The following is a 21,719-nucleotide window of genomic DNA, read 5'->3' on the forward strand; positions in this document are numbered from 1 at the left end:
CAACAGTAGTATTCTACCCCATGGGCCCTGGTCAACAGTAGTACACTACCCTATGGGCCCTGGTCAACAGTAGTATTCTACCCTATGGGCCCTGGTCAACAGTAGTACTCTACCCTATGGGCCCTGGTCAACAGTAGTATTCTACCCTATGGGCCCTGGTCAACAGTAGTGCTCTACCCTATGGGCCCTGGTCAACAGTAGTACACTACCCCATGGGTCCTGGTCAACAGTAGTATTCTACCCTATGGGCCCTGGTCAACAGTAGTATTCTACCCTATGGGCCCTGGTCAACAGTAGTATTCTACCCTATGGGCCCTGGTCAACAGTAGTACACTACCCTATGGGCCCTGGTCAACAGTAGTACACTACCCTATGGGCCCTGGTCAACAGTAGTACTCTACCCTATGGGCCCTGGTCAACAGTAGTACACTACCCTTTGGGCCCTGGTCAACAGTAGTATACTACCCTATGGGCCCTGGTCAACAGTAGTACTCTACCCCATGGGCCCTGGCGCTGTCTGTGTGTACACATCTAACAGCTCTGTCTGTGTGTACACATCTAACAGCGCTGTCTGTGTGTACACATCTAACAGCTCTGTCTGTGTGTACACATCTAACAGCTCTGTCTGTGTGTACACATCTAACAGCTCTGTCTGTGTGTACACATCTAATAGCTCTGTCTGTGTGTATACATCTAACAGCTCTGTCTGTGTGTATACATCTAACAGCTCTGTCTGTGTGTACACATCTAACAGTGCTGTCTGTGTGTACACATCTAACAGCGCTGTCTGTGTGTACACATCTAACAGCGCTGTCTGTGTGTACACATCTAACAGAGCTGTCTGTGTGTACACATCTAACAGCTCTGTCTGTGTGTACACATCTAACAGCGCTGTCTGTGTGTACACATCTAACAGCTCTGTCTGTGTGTACACATCTAACAGCTCTGTCTGTGTGTACACATCTAACAGCGCTGTCTGTGTGTACACATCTAACAGCTCTGTCTGTGTGTACACATCTAACAGCTCTGTCTGTGTGTACACATCTAACAGCGCTGTCTGTGTGTACACATCTAACAGCTCTGTCTGTGTGTACACATCTAACAGCTCTGTCTGTGTGTACACATCTAACAGCTCTGTCTGTGTGTACACATCTAACAGCGCTGTCTGTGTGTACACATCTAACAGCTCTGTCTGTGTGTACACATCTAACAGCTCTGTCTGTGTGTACACATCTAACAGCGCTGTCTGTGTGTACACATCTATCATTAGGCACCAAGACAGAGTTAGAAGAAGGTAGGGTGACTGGTGCTGTTTTCTCTAAACCGATTTAAAAAACACCCCGCTTCTAAGTCTTTTCCTTCTCACGTAGCAACACACACAAAACAAACACAGATATTCCTAGTCCTACACACAACTCTTTCATATTTTATTACATCCTGCAAAGAAGCACTCTGAAACCCCTCAACTCAGAGCACTCTTTCCCAGCCACGAGCAGAGAGACAGCCCCTTACCTTTTTGGAGTCCTGGAGGAGACGAGGTACTGTGGACTGGAGCCCTGGAGGAGACGAGGTACTGTGGACTGGAGTCCTGGAGGAGACGAGGTACTGTGGACTGGAGCCCTGGAAGAGACGAGGTACTGTGGACTGGAGTCCTGGAGGAGACGAGGTACTGTGGACTGTGTGGAGCTAAAGATCAGAGCTGCTACTCCCTCGAGAGACCGTGAGAAAGTGAACCAGGTAGGAAAGAGAGTGAGAACGAGAGCACACACAGAAGGGAGGAATGAGGAAGGTGTGAGGCAGATGAGGTAACAACGTTATCTGAAGTGGCTGAATAGTGAACACAAGCCTGATGGAAAATAACTACACCTGTTGGTCAATCACTAGTTCCAGTGTTAGTGTGTGTGTGTGTGTGTGTGTGTGTGTGTGTGTGTGTGTGTGTGTGTGTGTGTGTGTGTGTGTGTGTGTGTGTGTGTGTGTGTGTGTGTGTGTGTGTGTGTGTGTGTGTGTGTGTGTGTGTGTGTGTGTGTGTGTGTGTGTGTGTTTTGAGGGGAAATTGTGGCTGTGGTGAATGAATGTGTTTATAGTTCTCGAAAAACAACGTTGTGGTTGGAAAATAAGTTTGTTGGTGAGATGAGTCATCTTCAGTTAGACTATTAGAACGTACTGCAGACTAGATATTACTTAACTAACATTGGTCCATTGGTGTTTGGAAAAAAGGTCATTAGAACACCTAACACAGGCCTTTTTTCATGTGAATACATTTTAGAAAAGTGTGTGTGCTCATCCATCCACCATTTGTTGTTACCTGAGAATGTATACTGAACAAAAATATAAACGTAACATGTAACAATTTCAACAGTTTTACTGAGTTACAGTAAATCAGTCAATTGAAATAAATGTATTAGGCTCTAATCTATGGATTTCATATGACTGGGCAGGGGCGCAGCCATAGATGGGCATGGAAGAGCATAGGCCCACCCACTTGGGAGCCAGGCCCAACCAATCAGAATCATTTGTTTCCCCACAAAAGGGCTTTATTAGAGACAGAAATAGTCCTCAGTTTCATCAGCTGTCTGGGTGGCTGGTCTCAGACGATCCCGCAGGTGAAGAACACGGATGTGGAGGTCCTGGGCTGGCGTGGTTATTCAACATTCTGCCATATTCTCTAAAACAACGTTGGAGGCGGCTTATGGTAGAGAAATTAACATTACATTATCTGGCAACAGCTCTGGTGAACATTCCTGCAGTCAGCGTGCCAATTGCATGCTCCCTCAAAACTTGAGACATCTGTGGCATTGCACACTTTTAGAGTGGCCTCCCGCCCACATACACTTGTATCCCTCCCCTGGCTTGGCTACAGCGGGGTACCGTTCAGAGTAATGGCATCCCGGAGGAATGGAACTTCAAGCATTTCTCTACCCTTCACCAGGTGGTTACAGACTGAAACAACGCAGAGAGGATTCGCCATGAGTCCAAAACACTGTATAAGGAGTCCGAGTCCGGGACTCTGCACACCCAAGCTGAGGGGACGCGGCACCTGGGCGAGAGACTGCAGCATATCCACTTCTGGAAGTCAGAGCTGCAGCGGCACATGAAACAGCTGGTGGCCGAGACAGACCTCCTCCTGGGGCAGAAGAGGAGGCTGTTGAAGGCGCTGGACGCCACCGAGACCCCGTTCGCCATCGCCACGGATAACCTAACCTGTCGGTCGGTAACAGCGACCGCGTAGAAGAGGAGCTGCTGACGATACAAAAAAATATTGATTTGTCTTTGCTCTAGTTCACCTAAATACTTGTATCATTACTAAATGTTGCCTAGACGTTACTTCACTAGAAACCAATCTGAAAATAACGTGATGGTTGTGTTTGTGTACCACAGGAGGTGGAGGTGATCAGGAGCATCCAGGCTCTGTTGAAGAGAACGCTGAGTCAGGCTGTCAATCAAATCAAGTGAGCGTCACAATTAAACAATAAGGGTTTTTATTTATCAAAACTTGGATGATACAAATTATGACAAGGAAATAAACCAAAGTGCTTTAAAATATAGCAAGAGCTAAATGACTTGAAAAACGGACTGTCCTATAAAGTATTAACGTTAAAAATAACTAAGCTATAACGTGCAGGAACAGAACGTACATAAACCAAAAATCAACTCACTGGTGGGACGTTCCACGGAGACTATAAGGGGAGTGGCCAGCTCCAAGGCAAGTCTGCAAACCATCCATTTTTACATTTCTACAATAATGATAACGTTAAATACAAGCATTATTTTAACAATAACAGTACACAATATCAATGTATAACTGTACTTCGCTATTGTAAACTCCTCAAAGGGAAAAAGAGTTCCACTGGGTTGAACAGAGAGTGGGCATTTCCCAACGCCCTTCCGGAAACGTATTTTAACCCTGGGATTCAGGTCGGACCTCCTTTATCAGAACACCGCGGCATCCATCACTGCTGAGAAATAGACGTAAACAAGACATTACTTTGAACCGTGACTATTTACTTGAGAATGATAATGGTTAAATTATACCAATGACTGTTACCACGTAAACTATGAAGCGTTCACGAAACTGGTACTAACTCGTTTTAGTAAATGTGAAGCTCCAGTTCAATTTCTTGTATTCAGAGTCTTTTTTATTATATAAATAAGTCATAAGAGCTAAGACACTACAATGGCGACGAGGATGATTACCTGCAGTGTGCATCACGAATGCAGATGGATCTCGTAGGAAGAGAGGAAGATGTTGACCCTGGAAGAGAGGAAGATTATGACCCTGTAAGAGAGGAAGATGTTGACCCTGTAGCACAACAGCTAGCAAGCAGTGACGACGAGGGGAGAGCGAGAACGAGGCGGCAGGTCAAAGACCCGTGGAGCCGGAGGTAAAGAGAATGGCTAGCATCGGGAAAATAGATGTTTGATGACACGCAAAAAAACTGGGCAACTTACATTGAACGACTGGAACAGTACTTCATTGCAAACGACATTGCTGACAACAAGAGAGTACCAGCGTTGTTGAGTTGAATTGCCCCAAATACGTACAGTTTGCTAAGAGATCTGACTGCCCCTCTGAAGCCCTCAAATAAAACATTCACAGATATTGTGGAGATATTGCAAAATCACCTAAACCACTCCTCATCGCGGAACGTTTTCGTTTCCACAAGAGAGATCAGAATGAGGGGAGGGTGTTAGTACATTTGTAGCAGAGTTGAAGAAACTGTCTGAACATTGCCAGTTTGGAGAGAACCTAAATGACACATTAAGGGATAGATTTGTTTGTGGACTGAAACATGAACACATTCAAAAACGTGTAAAAACGTTTCCTCACAGAATCAGATCTCACGTTTGCAAAGGCTGTTGAAATTGCTGTGACTATGGAAATCGCGACTAAAGATGCATTTGAGTTGCAAAGTAAAAGAAATACTGACCTATCACAAACTTCCCTGCACAAGTTTTCACGCAGACGACAGCGCCCACGTGTGGCCGAAAAATGCAACAGGTGTGACGGAGATGGTCACAGAGCAGAGGACTGCCGTTTCAAAGACGAAATTTGTCACAAATGCAGTAGAAGGGGGCACATTCAAAGAGCACGCAGAGCAAAGTTCAGTCACAACAGGAAAACTGAGATAATTAAAGGGTCTGTGAATGCACTAGCAGAGAACAGTGGCAGTGATTCAGATGAATTGGTACAATGGACGATGAATTGGTACAATGGAGTTAAACACAGTGACTTCTCCCAGCAGTAGCATAATATGGGTGACACCAGATATCGAAGGCAAACCCCTCAAAATGGAGCTGGACACAGGATCTGCAGTGTCTATAATTTCCACTACTGTCTACAATGAGCACTTCAAGGCTATCATGCTGAAGAACACAAATGTGTTGCTGAAGACCTACTCAGGAGAGCGATTGAGCCCAATGGGGGCGTTGCAGGTCAGAGTGCGGTATGGGGGGCAAACACAGCAGTTACAGCTGTATGTGGTGCCTGGAACTGGCCCACCATTATTTGGCAGGGAATGGCTTTCAAAAATGAAGCTGAACTGGTGTGACTTGAAAATGCTCCACACGTTCCAGTCCAAAGAGAAAGGCACCGACCAAACACTGGAACACTTGTGGAAGAAATACAACACAGTGTTCAGTGGTCAGATGGGAACAGTAAAAGGCTTCACAGCTAAACTTGTACTGAGAGATGACGCAACCCCAAAATTCTGCAAAGCCAGATCTGTTCCATACTCCCTGAGACCAAAGGTGGAAGCGAAAATCGATCGCTTGCAGGATACAGGGTCCTGACGAAAGTGGACAGAAGCGAATGGGCCACACCCATAGATCCTATTGTGAAGAAAGACGGGTCTGTTAGAATGTGTGGGGACTTCAAGGTTGCATGTGGACCAATACCCCCTGCCACGTCTGGATGACATCTTTGCTGCACTAGCTGGTGGGAAACACTTCAGTAAAATCGATCTGAAACAGGCTTACCTGTAGCTACCGGTTGAAGAGAGCTCCAAACAGTACCTGACAATGAACACACACAAAGGTCTATACAGGTATAACCGCCTGGTTTTTGGCATTGCATCGGCCCCATCCATTTGGCAACGAACTATTGACCAGATTTTGCAAGGAATCCCAGGAACCCAGTGTATCCTGGATGACATGATCATAACAGGACGCACCGACAAAGAGCACCTGGCTAACCTGGAAGAGGTCCTGAAAAGACTGAAAGAGTATGGTGTCTACAGGCAAACTTACAGAAGTGTGAGTTCTTCAAAGACAAGATTGTCTTCTGTGGACATGAAATCGACCGCAATGGATTGCACAAAACACAGGACAAAATCGAGGCAGTGGTACAGGCACCACGACCACAAAATATCACAGAAGTGAGATCTTTCACTGGACTGATCAATTACTACAGAAGATTCCTCCCAAACCTTTCAGCAGTACTCCAGCCTCTAAATCAGCTCCTGGAAAAGAATAGGACATGGCGGTGGACAGAACAGTGTGAAACTGCATTTCTTGAGGCAAAACGGCTCATCACATCTGATCAGGTCCTGATGCATTACGACCCTGAACTGCCAGTGAAGTTGGCTTGTGATGCGTCCCCTTATTGCTGCGGGGCCGTCCTTTCACACACACTGAAAGATGGGTCAGAGAGGCCAGTTGCATTTGCGTCACGAACGTTGAATGATGCAGAGAAACTACTCACAAATCGACAAAGAAGCACTGGCGCTAGTGTGGGGCGTCAAGACACTCCACGCATACCTATATGGCAAGCGTTTCTCTGGTTACGGATCACCAGCCGTTGCTTTCCATTTTCGGTCCAAAGAAAGGCATTCTGGGAATGCCAGGTTACAGCGATACGCCTTGTTCCTCCCAGTCATATGAATGACATTGAGTTTAAGCCGTCGTCCCTACACACAAATGCAGATGGATTATTCAGACTGCCGTGTACAAGAGAAAGACAAAGGAGTGTGGATGCAGTGGACATTTTCCATACCGCTCAGCTCGAGGCACTACCAGTCACAAGCACAGTTATCAAACAGGGAACAAGGAAAGATGTGACCTTGTCAAAAGTGTTCACCTACACCATGTCAGGATGGCCAGCTACAGGCAGAGAGGAGCTGACTCTGTATTTCCAGCGGAGAAACGAAATTACAACGTACCAAGGATGTTTGATGTGGGGAATGAGAGTCATGATACCCCAGAAATGCCAACATCAGGTTTTGCAGCAACTACAAGAAGGTCATGTTGGAATTTGAAATTGTCAATTTCTTGTATTCAGAGTCTTTCTTATTATATAAATAAGTAATAAGAGCTAAAACACTACATATGGGATATAAGAAACAAAAGCTGTGTGTCGCGTCGTCATTTATATTATAACAATAATTCAACATAGTAAGTTTGTATGACGATCTGGTTATTAAATGGGTAAATAGTTTAAAGACAGTTAAATAGTAGTGTGCTCTAAACCGCTCTGGTGACGAACGTTGCTGCCCTGTTTCCAATCGTCCACATTGATGCTGGGAGAACCTATTCAAGTAAATAAATACACTTTGGGAAAAAGACTATACCCCTGTTCGAATACCCATAACATACTGTATACTACATATTAAATGAGTGTATATACTATTAGTTTATTTTAGGAAACTAAACGAACGGTATCCTTCCAATTCGTTAGTTGATGCTGTTACTATGCAACTTCTTGTTAGCTTGTTAGTAAAAACAAATAAGACCTCTTACAACTTCATTAACAATGTCCATTAAGAACGCTCAACGACTAACGGAATTAAATATCACCAGTTACCTAACTTCATAATGGCTATCATGATGTAATTGTAAAACAAACTCCAAATGCATTTGTAGGTAGCTAGCTAACAGCCATGGAAGAGAGTGAAAGGATAGCTGCTCCAACGGTCAAAGAAGGTAGAGTAGGCTATTCTGGTTGGGCAGGTACTGTTGTGTAGTTCCACTCCATAGTAAGAAGTGAGGACGGAGATAATAGTAACATAATATTCAGTGCGGTCTAATTTTAGTATAATGAAGTCTGTTTTCTGTCCTCAGATACAGAGCTGTGAAACCCTGTCTGCAGATGAAGAGCAATGGTTCCCAGTCCTGTTCCTGGGGTGCACATTTTTATTTTTGCCTTAGTGCTACCCAGCTGATTCAAATGATCAAGTCATCATCAAGCTTCAAGTGCTATTTATGTATTCATTTGTGACGCTATCCTTGATATGATCCTGCTGTTGTCACATGCTACACATGCATCTATCCAATGCTATCATGTTTGTCATAAGATATATTATACTTTAGTAATCCACAATGACCTGGTGACGTAAAAGTCTAATGACATTATCTTCCATATTCCTACAGATGCCTTGCAACTTGAGATTTCTTCAAAACGATTGCCTACAGTCACTGTGTAGGGCACTGCACAGTTGGGTGACCAGGGCCACCTGGTCTCGTGGGGGATTTCAGGCATCTGTGAAGGCTACCTGTGTCCTGCATAACTTCATGATGATGAACAGGAGGCGACCTGCAGCTCTCCACCATGTGCCAGAGGAGAGGTCTGCAGCTCTCCACCATGTGCCAGAGGAGAGGACTGCTGCTCTCCACCATGTGCCAGAGGAGAGGTCTGCTGCTCTCCACCATGTGCCAGAGGAGAGGACTGCTGCTCTCCACCATGTGCCAAAGGAGAGGTCTGCTGCTCACCACCATGTGCCAGAGGAGAGGTCTGCTGCTCTCCACCATGTGCCAGAGGAGAGGACTGCTGCTCTCCACCATGTGCCAGAGGAGAGGACTGCTGCTCTCCACCATGTGCCAGAGGAGAGGAGGGGACCTGCAGCTCTCCACAATGTGCCAGAGGAGAGGACTGCAGCTCTCCACAATGTGCCAGAGGAGAGGACTGCTGCTCTCCACCAAGTGCCAGAGGAGAGGTCTGCTGCTCTCCACCATGTGCCAGAGGAGAGGTCTGCTGCTCTCCACTATGTGCCAGAGGAGAGGTCTGCTGCTCTCCACCATGCGCCAGAGGAGAGGTCTGCTGCTCTCCACCATGTGCCAGAGGAGAGGTCTGCTGCTCTCCACCATGTGCCAGATGAGAGGTCTGCTGCTCTCCACCATGTGCCAGAGGAGAGGTCTGCAGCTCTCCACCATGTGCCAGAGGAGAGGTCTGCTGTCCTCCCCCATGTGCCAGAGGAGAGGTCTGCTGCTCTCCACCATGTGCCAGAGGAGAGGTCTGCTGCTCTGCAGGATGTTGCCAGGATGGGGGCCAACAACGCAGCACAGGAGGCAATCTGTGCAGGAGACCTTCACCTCCTACTTCTTCAAAGAGGATGCTGTTCCCTGGCAACACCAGACTACACTATGCACAACCAAAGGCTCTTTTAAGAGCCATCCACATTGCAATAAGTGTATTCTTCCATTTACTTAGCTATGTCAACTGCAGTTATTCAATAAGTCTCTGACTTATTTTCTCTAAGTCTCCTTCACTCCATCCCTTTCTCCCGTAATCCTCTAGGTCAGTGGTTCCCAAATTTTTATAGTCCTGTACCCCTTCAAACATTCAACCTCCAGCTGTACCCCCTCTAGCACCAGGGTCAGCACACTCTCAAATGTTGTTTTTTGCCATCATTGTAAGCCTGCCACACATATGATACATTTCTTAAACATAAGAATGAGTGTGAGTTTGTCACAACCTGGCTCATGGGAATTGACAAAGAGCTCTTATAGGACAAGGGCACAAAATAATATAATAAATTTGCTATTTATTTAACCATCTTACATATAAAACGTGTTTTTGAAATGTGAATCACATTTTTGTTTGGGAATACCTGCTGTAGGTTATATCAGCTGTGTCGGTGAACCCCTCCCGCATCTTAACTGGCTACATAGAGGGTACAGCATGATCAGAGGTGAAAGGTCACTTGGTTGGGTCAACAGGAAGTATTATCAAAGAGATGCTTTACATTGAAATACAGATAGTGTGTGTGTGTATGGTGTGTGTTCGTGTGTCTGTATTCGTGTGTGTATGGTGTGTGTGTTCGTGTGTCTGTATGGTGTGTGTCTGTATGGTGTGTGTGTGTTCGTGTGTGTGTGTGTGTGTGTGTGTGTGTGTGTGTCTGTATGGTGTGTGTGGGGGATTTAGACATAGTGGTTATGCTGTTAGTTCTCTATAAACAAATTGTTGGGGTTGGAAAATTTGGTTTTTGGTGAGCAGACAGAGAGCATCAAACAGTATCATGATGAGTCATCTTCAGTTAGACTATTAGAACATAATGCAGACCAGACAGTCATTACTTAACTAGCATTGGTCCATTGGTGTTTGGGAAAAAAGGCAGTTAACACACCTAACACAGGCCTTTTTTCAGATGAATACATTTTAGAAAGAAATATTAAAGTGTGTGTTTCTGGAAACAAGGGCCACTATCGTCTCAAAAGTTATTAACTTTATTAGAACAATTATTGTTAATCAATTAAAGGGGCAATCCACAGTTCATACATTATTTTTTTGGATCTTGAAGAATATAACTTATGACTGCTTAGTTCAACTGTTGTACCCCATCAGAACCCAAAATATAAGCTGGTTTTGCTCCAATGTTTGTAAATGTAAACAAACACTGTATAGCCTCAAAACATGGATAAAGCTATAACGTTGGATGGTCAGTCATTGCATGCATAGCTCTGTCTTTGAGAGCAGTTACATTTCTCCAGGCCCATCCCACAGCTTTTTACAAAAACAGAGGCGGGGTTCAGCTTTTTTATTGTTTCAACTGTGGACTGTGCCTTTAAAAAACCCAACAACCAATCGATACCAATGTCAATACAAATACAGAATGAAAGAAAACATACATTACAATCAGTGTAAAATGTCTGCTAGAAGTGACCGTAGCTTGTTACACACTGACACTAGTCAATGTTAAGCTGGTCTTCCAGTAGTCATCTCAGCCACAGACAGACTATTGTCTTTACACTGTGACTTCTCACCACAGATATTTATATTTTCATGAGGAGCACGTTGCTTCACAAGTGTATGTGTGTGTGTGTGTGTGTGTGTGTGTGAGTTATGGTTGGAAATGAGTCACCATTACTCAGGTACTAAAAGCGTTCTTGACCTACTAGTGGTGTAGAGTAGTGGTGTAGAGCTGTGATGTAGACTAGTGGTATAGTGTAGACTAGTGGTGTAGTGTAGACTAGTAGACTAGTGGTGTAGAGTTGTGATGTAGACTAGTGGTGTAGTGTAAACTAGTGGTGTAGAGTTGTGATGTAGACTAGTGGTGTAGTGTAAACTAGTGGTGTAGTGTAAACTAGTGGTGTAGTGTAGACTAGTGGTGTAGTGTAGACTAGTAGACTAGTGGTGTAGAGTTGTGATGTAGACTAGTGGTGTAGTGTAGACTAGTGGTGTAGTGTAGACTAGTGGTGTAGACTAGTGGTGTAGTGTAGTAGTGTAGAGTAGAGTAATGGTGTATTGGAATGGATCACTTTGTGGCAGCAGTGGCTGTGGGCCGGGGCTAGTTGTGGATGTGGATCACTTTGTGGCAGGTGTCTCATCTTGGTCTGTTCACATGTGTTTGTGGATCACTCTCTTGCAGTTGGGGCAGCGGTGTTCTACGTCCTTACAGGAGTCAACACAGAACGGAATCAAACAGCATGGCCAGCACCTAGAGAAGGAGAGACAGAGAGACAGAGAGAGAGAGATAAAGACAGAGACAGAGACAGAGAGGGAGGTGGGGTAGAGTGAGAGAAGGGATTCAGTGTGTGTATCCATCTCTACAGTGTATGTGTGTTTATGAGAGAGAGAAAAAAAAGAATGTTTGCCACGTGTACCAACTTACATTAAGACGCCGAGGACTCCACAGATGACCCAGGTGCGCAGTCCAGGGGTGTGTGTGGTCTCTGTCAGAACCTGGACCTGACAGTGGGGACACGTCATCTGGCCGGGTACGTCTCTAGGCAGCAGCTGCTGCATCACCACCACCTGGGTTACTGCAGAGGGAGGAGAATACTGGTTAGAACCAGATAGAACTGGACAGAACCACCACCTGGGTTACTGCAGAGGGAAGAGAATACTGGTTAGATCCAGATAGAACTGGGCAGAACCGGACAATACACAATATAACAGAACAGGATAGAACCAATTAGGCCCCCCCAAAATGGTGTTCTTTGTTCTATATTTCACACCCCCACAGAGGGTAGAGGATTAGAAGGGTTGCTAAGGATGGGTGTTGCTATGGCCAGGACGTCCAGCCAATACCTTGTGTGTGTACAACTTGGTTCTCTTTTCACGGGGTAGGAGTAGGGGTACCCGATTGAGGTAGTTTTGGTCACACCGTTAGGAGTTTTCTTCAGTGTGTGTGTGACTCACCACTGGGGGCGTTTGTAGGTTGTGCCATGCCCGTGCCGACTTGGGGAGGTGGTGGGTACATGCCGGGTTGGGGAGGCGGTGGGTACATGCCGGGTTGGGGAGGTGGTGGGTACATGCCGGGTTGGGGACCTGATAAACAAGGGATAAATAAATACATCAATACACTGTCATTTATTACAAACCCAGGGATACAGAGTGGTTGGCCAGCCCTTAACAATGATGTTCATGACATCTATGGCTATCATGACACACACATCAACTGTCCCCATAGGAGCACCCTTTTAGGTTCCAAGATAACGCTTTTAGGTTCCAAGAACCCTTTCAGGTTCCAGGAAGGTTCTAGATAGCACCTTATTTTCTAAGAGTGTAAGCTTAAACTGTCCCTAAGAGTATCAGTGTAGATCTGATCTCTTACCACCCTGGAAGCCAGGCTGAGGGGGGGTAGGCTGTTCCCCCTCCACTTCCCTGGTAGCCCGCTGGGAGGCCGGGGGGAGCAGACCATCCTGCGGGGGTCCATACTGGCTCTTCTCCATACTGAGAGAGAGAGAGAGAGAGTTTGGTGACATTTCATGGGACAAAGACTTGGCCTGTAGACTCTGAGTAGTACAAGCCTATAACAACACCACCACTAATGAATGCCACACACCCACTAAATCTATCAGAATAACCCCAACCCTGGTCTATGTTACTGGTGAATGATCAACAGTTAGAGTCAGTTAGAAAACGTTTAAGTGTCAATCTACAATGACACATCAATTGACAATACAAAATACAGAGGCAGCCCTTTCCTGCAGTCAATGTCACTGTTAAAACCAGGGGCGCAACTTTGGTTTTATAAGTGGGGGGGACATAGTTGTATTATTTTTATCCACTCGGATAAACACTCCAAACAACCTACCTGACGGCTCGGAGGCGTCCGCATGGTCCTAAAGCACACCGTAGCCTCGTTTTGTATCACATTCCAATGATAAAACTGGGGGTTCAACATGGGATTTCAGAATGTGGGGGGACATGTCCCCAGTGAAAGTTGCGCCCCTGGTTAAAACTAATTTAAAGTGGGTACAGCCTCAGTGCTCACAGTAAACACGCACCAGAAGTTAAACAGAATGTTGAAGGTTTCGCTCAGCAGACCTGAAATTTGCTCAGTGATGAAAACATTAGAGGGAACAGCCTATTCCCTATATACTGTCGTTCACTACTTTTAATAACCGGAGTCCTATGGGCCCTGGTCAACAGTAGTACACTACCCCATGGGCCCTGGTCAACAGTAGTACACTACCCCATGGGCCCTGGTCAACAGTAGTACACTACCCCATGGGCCCTGGTCAACAGTAGTACACTACCCTATGGGCCCTGGTCAACAGTAGTACACTACCCTATGGGCCCTGGTCAACAGTAGTACACTACCCCATGGGCCCTGGTCAACAGTAGTACACTACCCCATGGGCCCTGGTCAACAGTAGTACACTACCCTATGGGCCCTGGTCAACAGTAGTACACTACCCTATGGGCCCTGGTCAACAGTGGGCATAATAAAATTAAAGACACCCATTTCAGGAAGTGTTTTGAATTTTAAATACAAAATGTTACAACTTTTTAAATAAGTAGCTTCTCCTCTTCCATTTATTGAGAAGTCATTGAATATAGATTATTTCAGATTACTTCCTGAACTGACTGACCTCAATTCAAATTGACCCCAAACCTGACCTTTACTATACCCATTTACCATGGGCAGGAACCATAACTCACACACCCTAGTCAGTTAAACATTTACACAAGGATTCATTTTCATTTCCTTAATCCAACATCTCACAGAACAGCTGGACATGTCCACATAATGGGCCCTGGGTATTCTACCCTATCATGGTTTGGTTAGCTATCAAATTCACTGATGTGTGAGTACAGTTTTCCACTCTGTGTGTACACATCTAACAACTCTGTCAAACATTAGGCACCAAGACCGAGTTAGAAGGTAGTGTGACTGGTGCTGTGTTTTCACATTTAGAAAACACATGTCTCTGCCCCCACCTTCTCTATTGGTCAACAGTAGTACTCTACCTGTTACAAATCCCTTTGGCCCGACAGTCTAGGGGGGGGGATGGTAACGAGACCCGTAACATAACTCATGCAAAGTGTAACAGTGACAAAGTAACGGTGAGAACGAAATAACACAGACAACTTAATTACTGTCAAACACTCAGGTTTTATTTCTAAACACACGGTAGGGGGGGAGCAGGAAAAGGGGCTGACTTGGACCCAAGGAAAGAACCAATAATAATCCAAAAACACCCCTAAGCTAGACTAGCCTATTTCAACAACAGCTAACTAACCAAAAATACAGGGGGTGGTCCGCCCAGTTCTAACTAGTGTATTTAACAGTTTACCTACGGGTAATGTATGCCCATGGGTGACCTGTCTGGTTACCCCCTTTTCCCACCATCAAACAAACACTCAAACACCATAACCAAAAACAATACTCACAGGTGGGGACAAAGTGACATGTATCCTAAACCACACAAGATATCTACAAACATATGGCATTTACAGAGAGATTGAGCGGTTGTGATTGGGTAAGGGAAAAGGAGCAGGTGTCTTCCAATTAGCGACTGATTGATGACTGATTGGGGAATGATGATTGTCACCTGTGAGTAGGGGAGAAGGAGAGAAAAGAAATACACACAGGATACACACAGAATACTTGTATCTGTAACACTACCCTATGGGCCCTGGTCAACAGTAGTACTCTACCCTATGGGCCCTGGTCAACAGTAGTACTCTACCCTATGGGCCCTGCTCAACAGTAGTATTCTACCCTATGGGCCCTGGTCAACAGTAGTATCCCAGCCTATGGGCCCTGGTCAACAGTAGTACTCTACCCTATGGGCCCTGGTCAACAGTAGTCCTCTACCCTATGGGCCCTGGTCAACAGTAGTACTCTACCCTTTGGGCCCTGGTCAACAGTAGTATTCTACCCTATGGGCCCTGGTCAACAGTAGTACTCTACCCTATGGGCCCTGGTCAACAGTAGTACTCTACCATATGGGCCCTGGTCAACAGTAGTCCACTACAAAAGGTAACATGGGGCCATTAGGGATGCCAAACAGAACAACAATCAGCTGCCAAGCACACTACACAATGGAGCCTGATACAGACTGCCCGCTCGCTGTATGGTGTGTGTGAGAGAGAGTAAAGAGAGAGAGAGAGACTGATCAAGACAGTTAAAGTTGGGTGGGCCATCAAGGGAAGTTTAAATTCTTAGATGAGGTGTTTCTTGCTAATGTGATTGACAAGATAAAATGATGCAAAAGAGGTCTGTGTGTTAATGAGTGTCAAACCGTATTAGAGAGAGAGAGAGAGAGAGAGACAGAGAGAGAGACAGAGAGAGACAGACAGACAGACAGACAGACAGACAGACAGACAGACAGACAGACAGACAGACAGACAGACAGACAGACAGACAGACAGACAGACAGACAGTGAGTTGGGGGGCTGTACTGTGAAGTTGGGAAAGTTCATTATGGTAATCAAATCAAATTGTATTTGTCACATGCTTCATAAAGAACAGTGAAATGCTCACTTATAGGCCCTTTCCAACAATGCAGAGAATTATGCAATTGGACCTGCTGTTTTTCACAAACGCCAATTCACCATATCTACTAAACACATAACACACACACCAGTTCACCATCACTTCTAGCCATTTCCCAGAGGATATTATAATCTGGTTGTCAATATTTACCAGGGTTAATTAGAATTAAAGACACACACAGTGATTTTATTTTTAAATGTAAAACATTTAACATCTTTTAATTTTTTTTATTGAGAAGTCATTGAATATAGATTTTTTCAGATTACTTCCTGAACTAACTGACTTCAATTCGAATTGACCCCAAACCTGACCTTTACTATACCCATTTACAATGGGGAGAAACCCAAACTCACACATCCTAGTCAGTTAATCATTTACGCAAGGCTTTATTTTCATTTCCTTAATCCAACATCTCACAAAACAGCTGGACATTTCCCCATAAATTATATCATGGTTTGGTTAGCTATCAAATTCACTGATGTGTTGGAGCGAGTAGTCGCATTTCGCTTCGCTCCACAGGTAGTATTACATTTCATTTCATTTCATTACAGTACAACGGTTTGATTTGTTTGATCTTAGCAATTTTTTCTTAGCTAGCTACATAGCCGTCTTTGTATCAAAGATAATTGTGTAGTTGTGTAGTTAATTGTGTAGTTTAGAGTAATTATCGAGGTTAGCTAGCCAGCTATTTTCGTCTGCCGCGCCGCCGTTCTCCTACCTAGTCAACACTGCTAGCTAGCCAGCTAGCCAACTTCTACCGAATAGCAGCACTGTAGCAGCACTGTAGAAACTATTACATTACAACGGAACGACTTGATTAGTGTAGTGTTAGCTAGCTACATAGTTGTCTTTGCTGTCTTTGTATCCAAGATAATTGTGTAGTTTAGAGTAATTATCGAGGTTACCTAGCCAGTTATCGAGGTTACCTAGCCAGCTACACTTTCAAACAAAGTCAACAACGCAGCCACTGCTAGCTAGCCTACTTCACCAGCCAGCAGTACCGTATAATTTTAGTCAATAAGATTTTTTGCAACGTAAGCTTAACTTTCTGAACATTCGAGACGTGTAGTCCACTTGTCATTCCAATCTCCTTTGCATTAGCGTAGCCTCTTCTGTAGCCTGTCAACTATGTGTCTGTCTATCCCTCTTCTCTCCTCTCTGCACAGACCATACAAACGCTTCACACCGCGTGGCCGCTGCCACTCTAACCTGGTGGTCCCAGCGCGCACGACCCACGTGGAGTTCCAGGTCTCCGGCAGCCTCTGGAACTGCCGATCTGCGGCCAACAAGGCAGAGTTAATCTCAGCCTATGCTTCCCTCCAGTCCCTCGACTTCTTGGCACTGACGGAAACATGGATTACCACAGATAACACTGCTACTCCTACTGCTCTCTCCTCGTCTGCCCACGTGTTCTCGCACACCCCGAGAGCTTCTGGTCAGCGGGGTGGTGGCACTGGGATCCTCATCTCTCCCAAGTGGACATTCTCTCCTTCTCCCCTGACCCATCTGTCTATCGCCTCCTTTGAATTCCATGCTGTCACAGTTACCAGCCCTTTCAAGCTTAACATCCTTATCATTTATCGCCCTCCAGGTTCCCTTAGAGAGTTCATCAATGAGCTTGACGCCTTGATAAGTTCCTTTCCTGAGGATGGCTCACCTCTCACAGTTCTGGGTGACTTTAACCTCCCCACGTCTACCTTTGACTCATTCCTCTCTGCCTCCTTCTTTCCACTCCTCTCCTCTTTTGACCTCACCCTCTCACCTTCCCCCCTACTCACAAGGCAGGCAATACGCTTGACCTCATCTTTACTAGATGCTGTTCTTCCACTAATCTCATTGCAACTCCCCTCCAAGTCTCCGACCACTACCTTGTATCCTTTTCCCTCTCGCTCTCATCCAACACTTCCCACACTGCCCCTACTCGGATGGTATCGCGCCGTCCCAACCTTCGCTCTCTCCCCCCCGCTACTCTCTCCTCTTCCATCCTATCATCTCTTCCCTCTGCTCAAACCTTCTCCAACCTATCTCCTGATTCTGCCTCCTCAACCCTCCTCTCCTCCCTTTCTGCATCCTTTGACTCTCTATGTCCCCTATCCTCCAGGCCGGCTCGGTCCTCCCCTCCTGCTCCGTGGCTCGACGACTCATTGCGAGCTCACAGAACAGGGCTCCGGGCAGCCAAGCGGAAATGGAGGAAAACTCGCCTCCCTGCGGACCTGGCATCCTTTCACTCCCTCCTCTCTACATTCTCCTCTTCTGTCTCTGCTGCTAAAGCCACTTTCTACCACTCTAAATTCCAAGCATCTGCCTCTAACCCTAGGAAGCTCTTTGCCACCTTCTCCTCCCTCCTGAATCCTCCTCCCCCTCCCCCCCCTCCTCCCTCTCTGCAGATGACTTCGTCAACCATTTTGAAAAGAAGGTCGACGACATCCGATCCTCGTTTGCTAAGTCAAACGACACCGCTGGTTCTGCTCACACTGCCCTACCCTGTGCTTTGACCTCTTTCTCCCCTCTCTCTCCAGATGAAATCTCGCGTCTTGTGACGGCCGGCCGCCCAACAACCTGCCCGCTTGACCCTATCCCCTCCTCTCTTCTCCAGACCATTTCCGGAGACCTTCTCCCTTACCTCACCTCGCTCATCAACTCATCCTTGACCGCTGGCTACGTCCCTTCCGTCTTCAAGAGAGCGAGAGTTGCACCCCTTCTGAAAAAACCTACACTCGATCCCTCTGATGTCAACAACTACAGACCAGTATCCCTTCTTTCTTTTCTCTCCAAAACTCTTGAACGTGCCGTCCTTGGCCAGCTCTCCTGCTATCTCTCTCAGAATTACCTTCTTGATACAAATCAGTCAGGTTTCAAGACTAGTCATTCAACTGAGACTGCCCTTCTCTGTGTCACGGAGGCGCTCCGCACTGCTAAAGCTAACTCTCTCTCCTCTGCTCTCATCCTTCTAGACCCATCGGCTGCCTTTGATACTGTGAACCATCAGATCCTCCTCTCCACCCTCTCCGAGTTGGGCATCTCCGGCGCGGCCCACGCTTGGATTGCGTCCTACCTGACAGGTCGCTCCTACCAGGTGGCGTGGCGAGAATCTGTCTCCGCACCACGTGCTCTCACCACTGGTGTCCCCCAGGGCTCTGTTCTAGGCCCTCTCCTATTCTCGCTATACACCAAGTCACTTGGCTCTGTCATATCCTCACATGGTCTCTCCTATCATTGCTATGCAGACGACACACAATTAATCTTCTCCTTTCCCCCCTCTGATAACCAGGTGGCGAATCGCATCTCTGCATGTCTGGCAGACATATCAGTGTGGATGACGGATCACCACCTCAAGCTGAACCTCGGCAAGACGGAGCTGCTCTTCCTCCCGGGGAAGGACTGCCCGTTCCATGATCTCGCCATCACGGTTGACAACTCCATTGTGTCCTCCTCCCAGAGTGCTAAGAACCTTGGCGTGATCCTGGACAACACCCTGTCGTTCTCAACTCACATCAAGGCGGTGACCCGTTCCTGTAGGTTCATGCTCTACAACATTCGCAGAGTACGACCCTGCCTCACACAGGAAGCGGCGCAGGTCCTAATCCAGGCACTTGTCATCTCCCGTCTGGATTACTGCAACTCGCTGTTGGCTGGGCTCCCTGCCTGTGCCATTAAACCCCTACAACTCATCCAGAACTCCGCAGCCCGTCTGGTGTTCAACCTTCCCAAGTTCTCTCACGTCACCCCGCTCCTCCGCTCTCTCCACTGGCTTCCAGTTGAAGCTCGCATCCGCTACAAGACCATGGTGCTTGCCTACGGAGCTGTGAGGGGAACGGCACCTCCGTACCTTCAGGCTCTGATCAGGCCCTACACCCAAACAAGGGCACTGCGTTCATCCACCTCTGGCCTGCTCGCCTCCCTACCTCTGAGGAAGTACAGTTCCCGCTCAGCCCAGTCAAAACTGTTCGCTGCTCTGGCACCCCAATGGTGGAACAAACTCCCTCACGACGCCAGGTCAGCGGAGTCAATCACCACCTTCCGGAGACACCTGAAACCCCACCTCTTTAAGGAATACCTAGGATAGGATAAAGTAATCCTTCTAACCCCCCCCCCTTAAAAGAGTTAGATGCACTATTGTAAAGTGGTTGTTCCACTGGATATCATAAGGTGAATGCACCAATTTGTAAGTCGCTCTGGATAAGAGCGTCTGCTAAATGACTTAAATGTAAATGTAAGTACAGTTTGCCCTTGTCTGTGTGTACACATCTAACAGCTCTGTCTGTGTGTACACATCTAACAGCTCTGTCTGTGTGTACACATCTAACAGCTCTGTCTGTGTGTACACATCTAACACCTCTGTCTGTGTGTACACATCTAACAGCGCTGTCTGTGTGTAGACATCTAACAGCGCTGTCTGTGTGTACACATCTAACAGCGCTGTCTGTGTGTACACATCTAACAGCGCTGTCTGTGTGTACACATCTAACAGCGCTGTCTGTGTGTACACATCTAACAGCTCTGTCTGTGTGTACACATCTAACAGCGCTGTCTGTGTGTACACATCTAACAGCGCTGTCTGTGTGTACACATCTAACAGCGCTGTCTGTGTGTACACATCTAACAGCGCTGTCTGTGTGTACACATCTAACAGCGCTGTCTGTGTGTACACATCTAACAGCGCTGTCTGTGTGTACACATCTAACAGCGCTGTCTGTGTGTACACATCTAACAGCGCTGTCTGTGTGTACACATCTAACAGCGCTGTCTGTGTGTACACATCTAACAGCGCTGTCTGTGTGTACACATCTAACAGCGCTGTCTGTGTGTACACATCTAACAGCGCTGTCTGTGTGTACACATCTAACACCTCTGTCTGTGTGTACACATCTAACAGCTCTGTCTGTGTGTACACATCTAACAGCGCTGTCTGTGTGTACACATCTAACAGCGCTGTCTGTGTGTACACATCTAACAGCGCTGTCTGTGTGTACACATCTAACAGCGCTGTCTGTGTGTACACATCTAACACCTCTGTCTGTGTGTACACATCTAACAGCGCTGTCTGTGTGTACACATCTAACACCTCTGTCTGTGTGTACACATCTAACAGCGCTGTCTGTGTGTACACATCTAACACCTCTGTCTGTGTGTACACATCTAACACCTCTGTCTGTGTGTACACATCTAACAGCGCTGTCTGTGTGTACACATCTAACAGCGCTGTCTGTGTGTACACATCTAACAGCGCTGTCTGTGTGAACACATCTAACAGCGCTGTCTGTGTGTACACATCTAACAGCGCTGTCTGTGTGTACACATCTAACAGCGCTGTCTGTGTGTACACATCTAACAGTGCTGTCTGTGTGAACACATCTAACAGCGCTGTCTGTGTGTACACATCTAACAGCGCTGTCTGTGTGAACACATCTAACAGCGCTGTCTGTGTGTACACATCTAACAGCTCTGTCTGTGTGTACACATCTAACACCTCTGTCTGTGTGTACACATCTAACAGCGCTGTCTGTGTGTACACATCTAACAGCGCTGTCTGTGTGTACACATCTAACAGCGCTGTCTGTGTGTACACATCTAACAGCGCTGTCTGTGTGTACACATCTAACACCTCTGTCTGTGTGTACACATCTAACAGCGCTGTCTGTGTGTACACATCTAACAGCGCTGTCTGTGTGTACACATCTAACAGCTCTGTCTGTGTGTACACATCTAACAGCTCTGTCTGTGTGTACACATCTAACAGTGCTGTCTGTGTGTACACATCTAACAGCGCTGTCTGTG

General features: G+C 46.4%; 3 protein-coding genes across 6 annotated transcripts in view; 1 reads left to right on the forward strand and 2 right to left on the reverse strand.

Moving 5' to 3' along the window:
• Positions 1–21,719, reverse strand: part of LOC139568136 (lipopolysaccharide-induced tumor necrosis factor-alpha factor homolog) — a 36,615-nt gene that overhangs the window by 13,882 nt on the left and 1,014 nt on the right. The gene's annotated exons all lie outside the window — the stretch shown is intronic.
• LOC139568135 (histidine-rich protein PFHRP-II-like) lies at positions 4,245–10,413 on the forward strand. Of its 4 annotated transcripts, none has more exons than XM_071389868.1 (3): positions 4,245–4,382; positions 8,056–8,117; positions 8,365–10,413. In XM_071389868.1, exons 2-3 carry the CDS (start codon positions 8,094–8,096, stop codon positions 9,376–9,378), a joined length of 1,038 nt encoding a protein of 345 aa, XP_071245969.1. In that variant the 5' UTR covers positions 4,245–4,382; positions 8,056–8,093; the 3' UTR covers positions 9,379–10,413. The 4 variants fall into 4 exon arrangements, with proteins under 4 accessions (XP_071245969.1, XP_071245968.1, XP_071245970.1 ...); XM_071389867.1 differs by lacking the exon at positions 4,245–4,382 and adding an exon at positions 4,931–7,236; XM_071389869.1 differs by lacking the exon at positions 4,245–4,382 and adding an exon at positions 7,243–7,532.
• LOC139568139 (lipopolysaccharide-induced tumor necrosis factor-alpha factor homolog) lies at positions 11,303–14,928 on the reverse strand. The gene is made up of 5 exons (XM_071389875.1): positions 14,834–14,928; positions 12,768–12,886; positions 12,353–12,481; positions 11,823–11,973; positions 11,303–11,648 (listed from the first exon to the last, which is right to left on the reverse strand). Exons 1-5 carry the CDS (start codon positions 14,884–14,886, stop codon positions 11,549–11,551), a joined length of 552 nt encoding a protein of 183 aa, XP_071245976.1. The 5' UTR covers positions 14,887–14,928; the 3' UTR covers positions 11,303–11,548.

The sequence above is a fragment of the Salvelinus alpinus genome, chromosome 2, assembly GCF_045679555.1.
Source record: "Salvelinus alpinus chromosome 2, SLU_Salpinus.1, whole genome shotgun sequence".
NCBI lineage: Eukaryota > Metazoa > Chordata > Actinopteri > Salmoniformes > Salmonidae > Salvelinus > Salvelinus alpinus.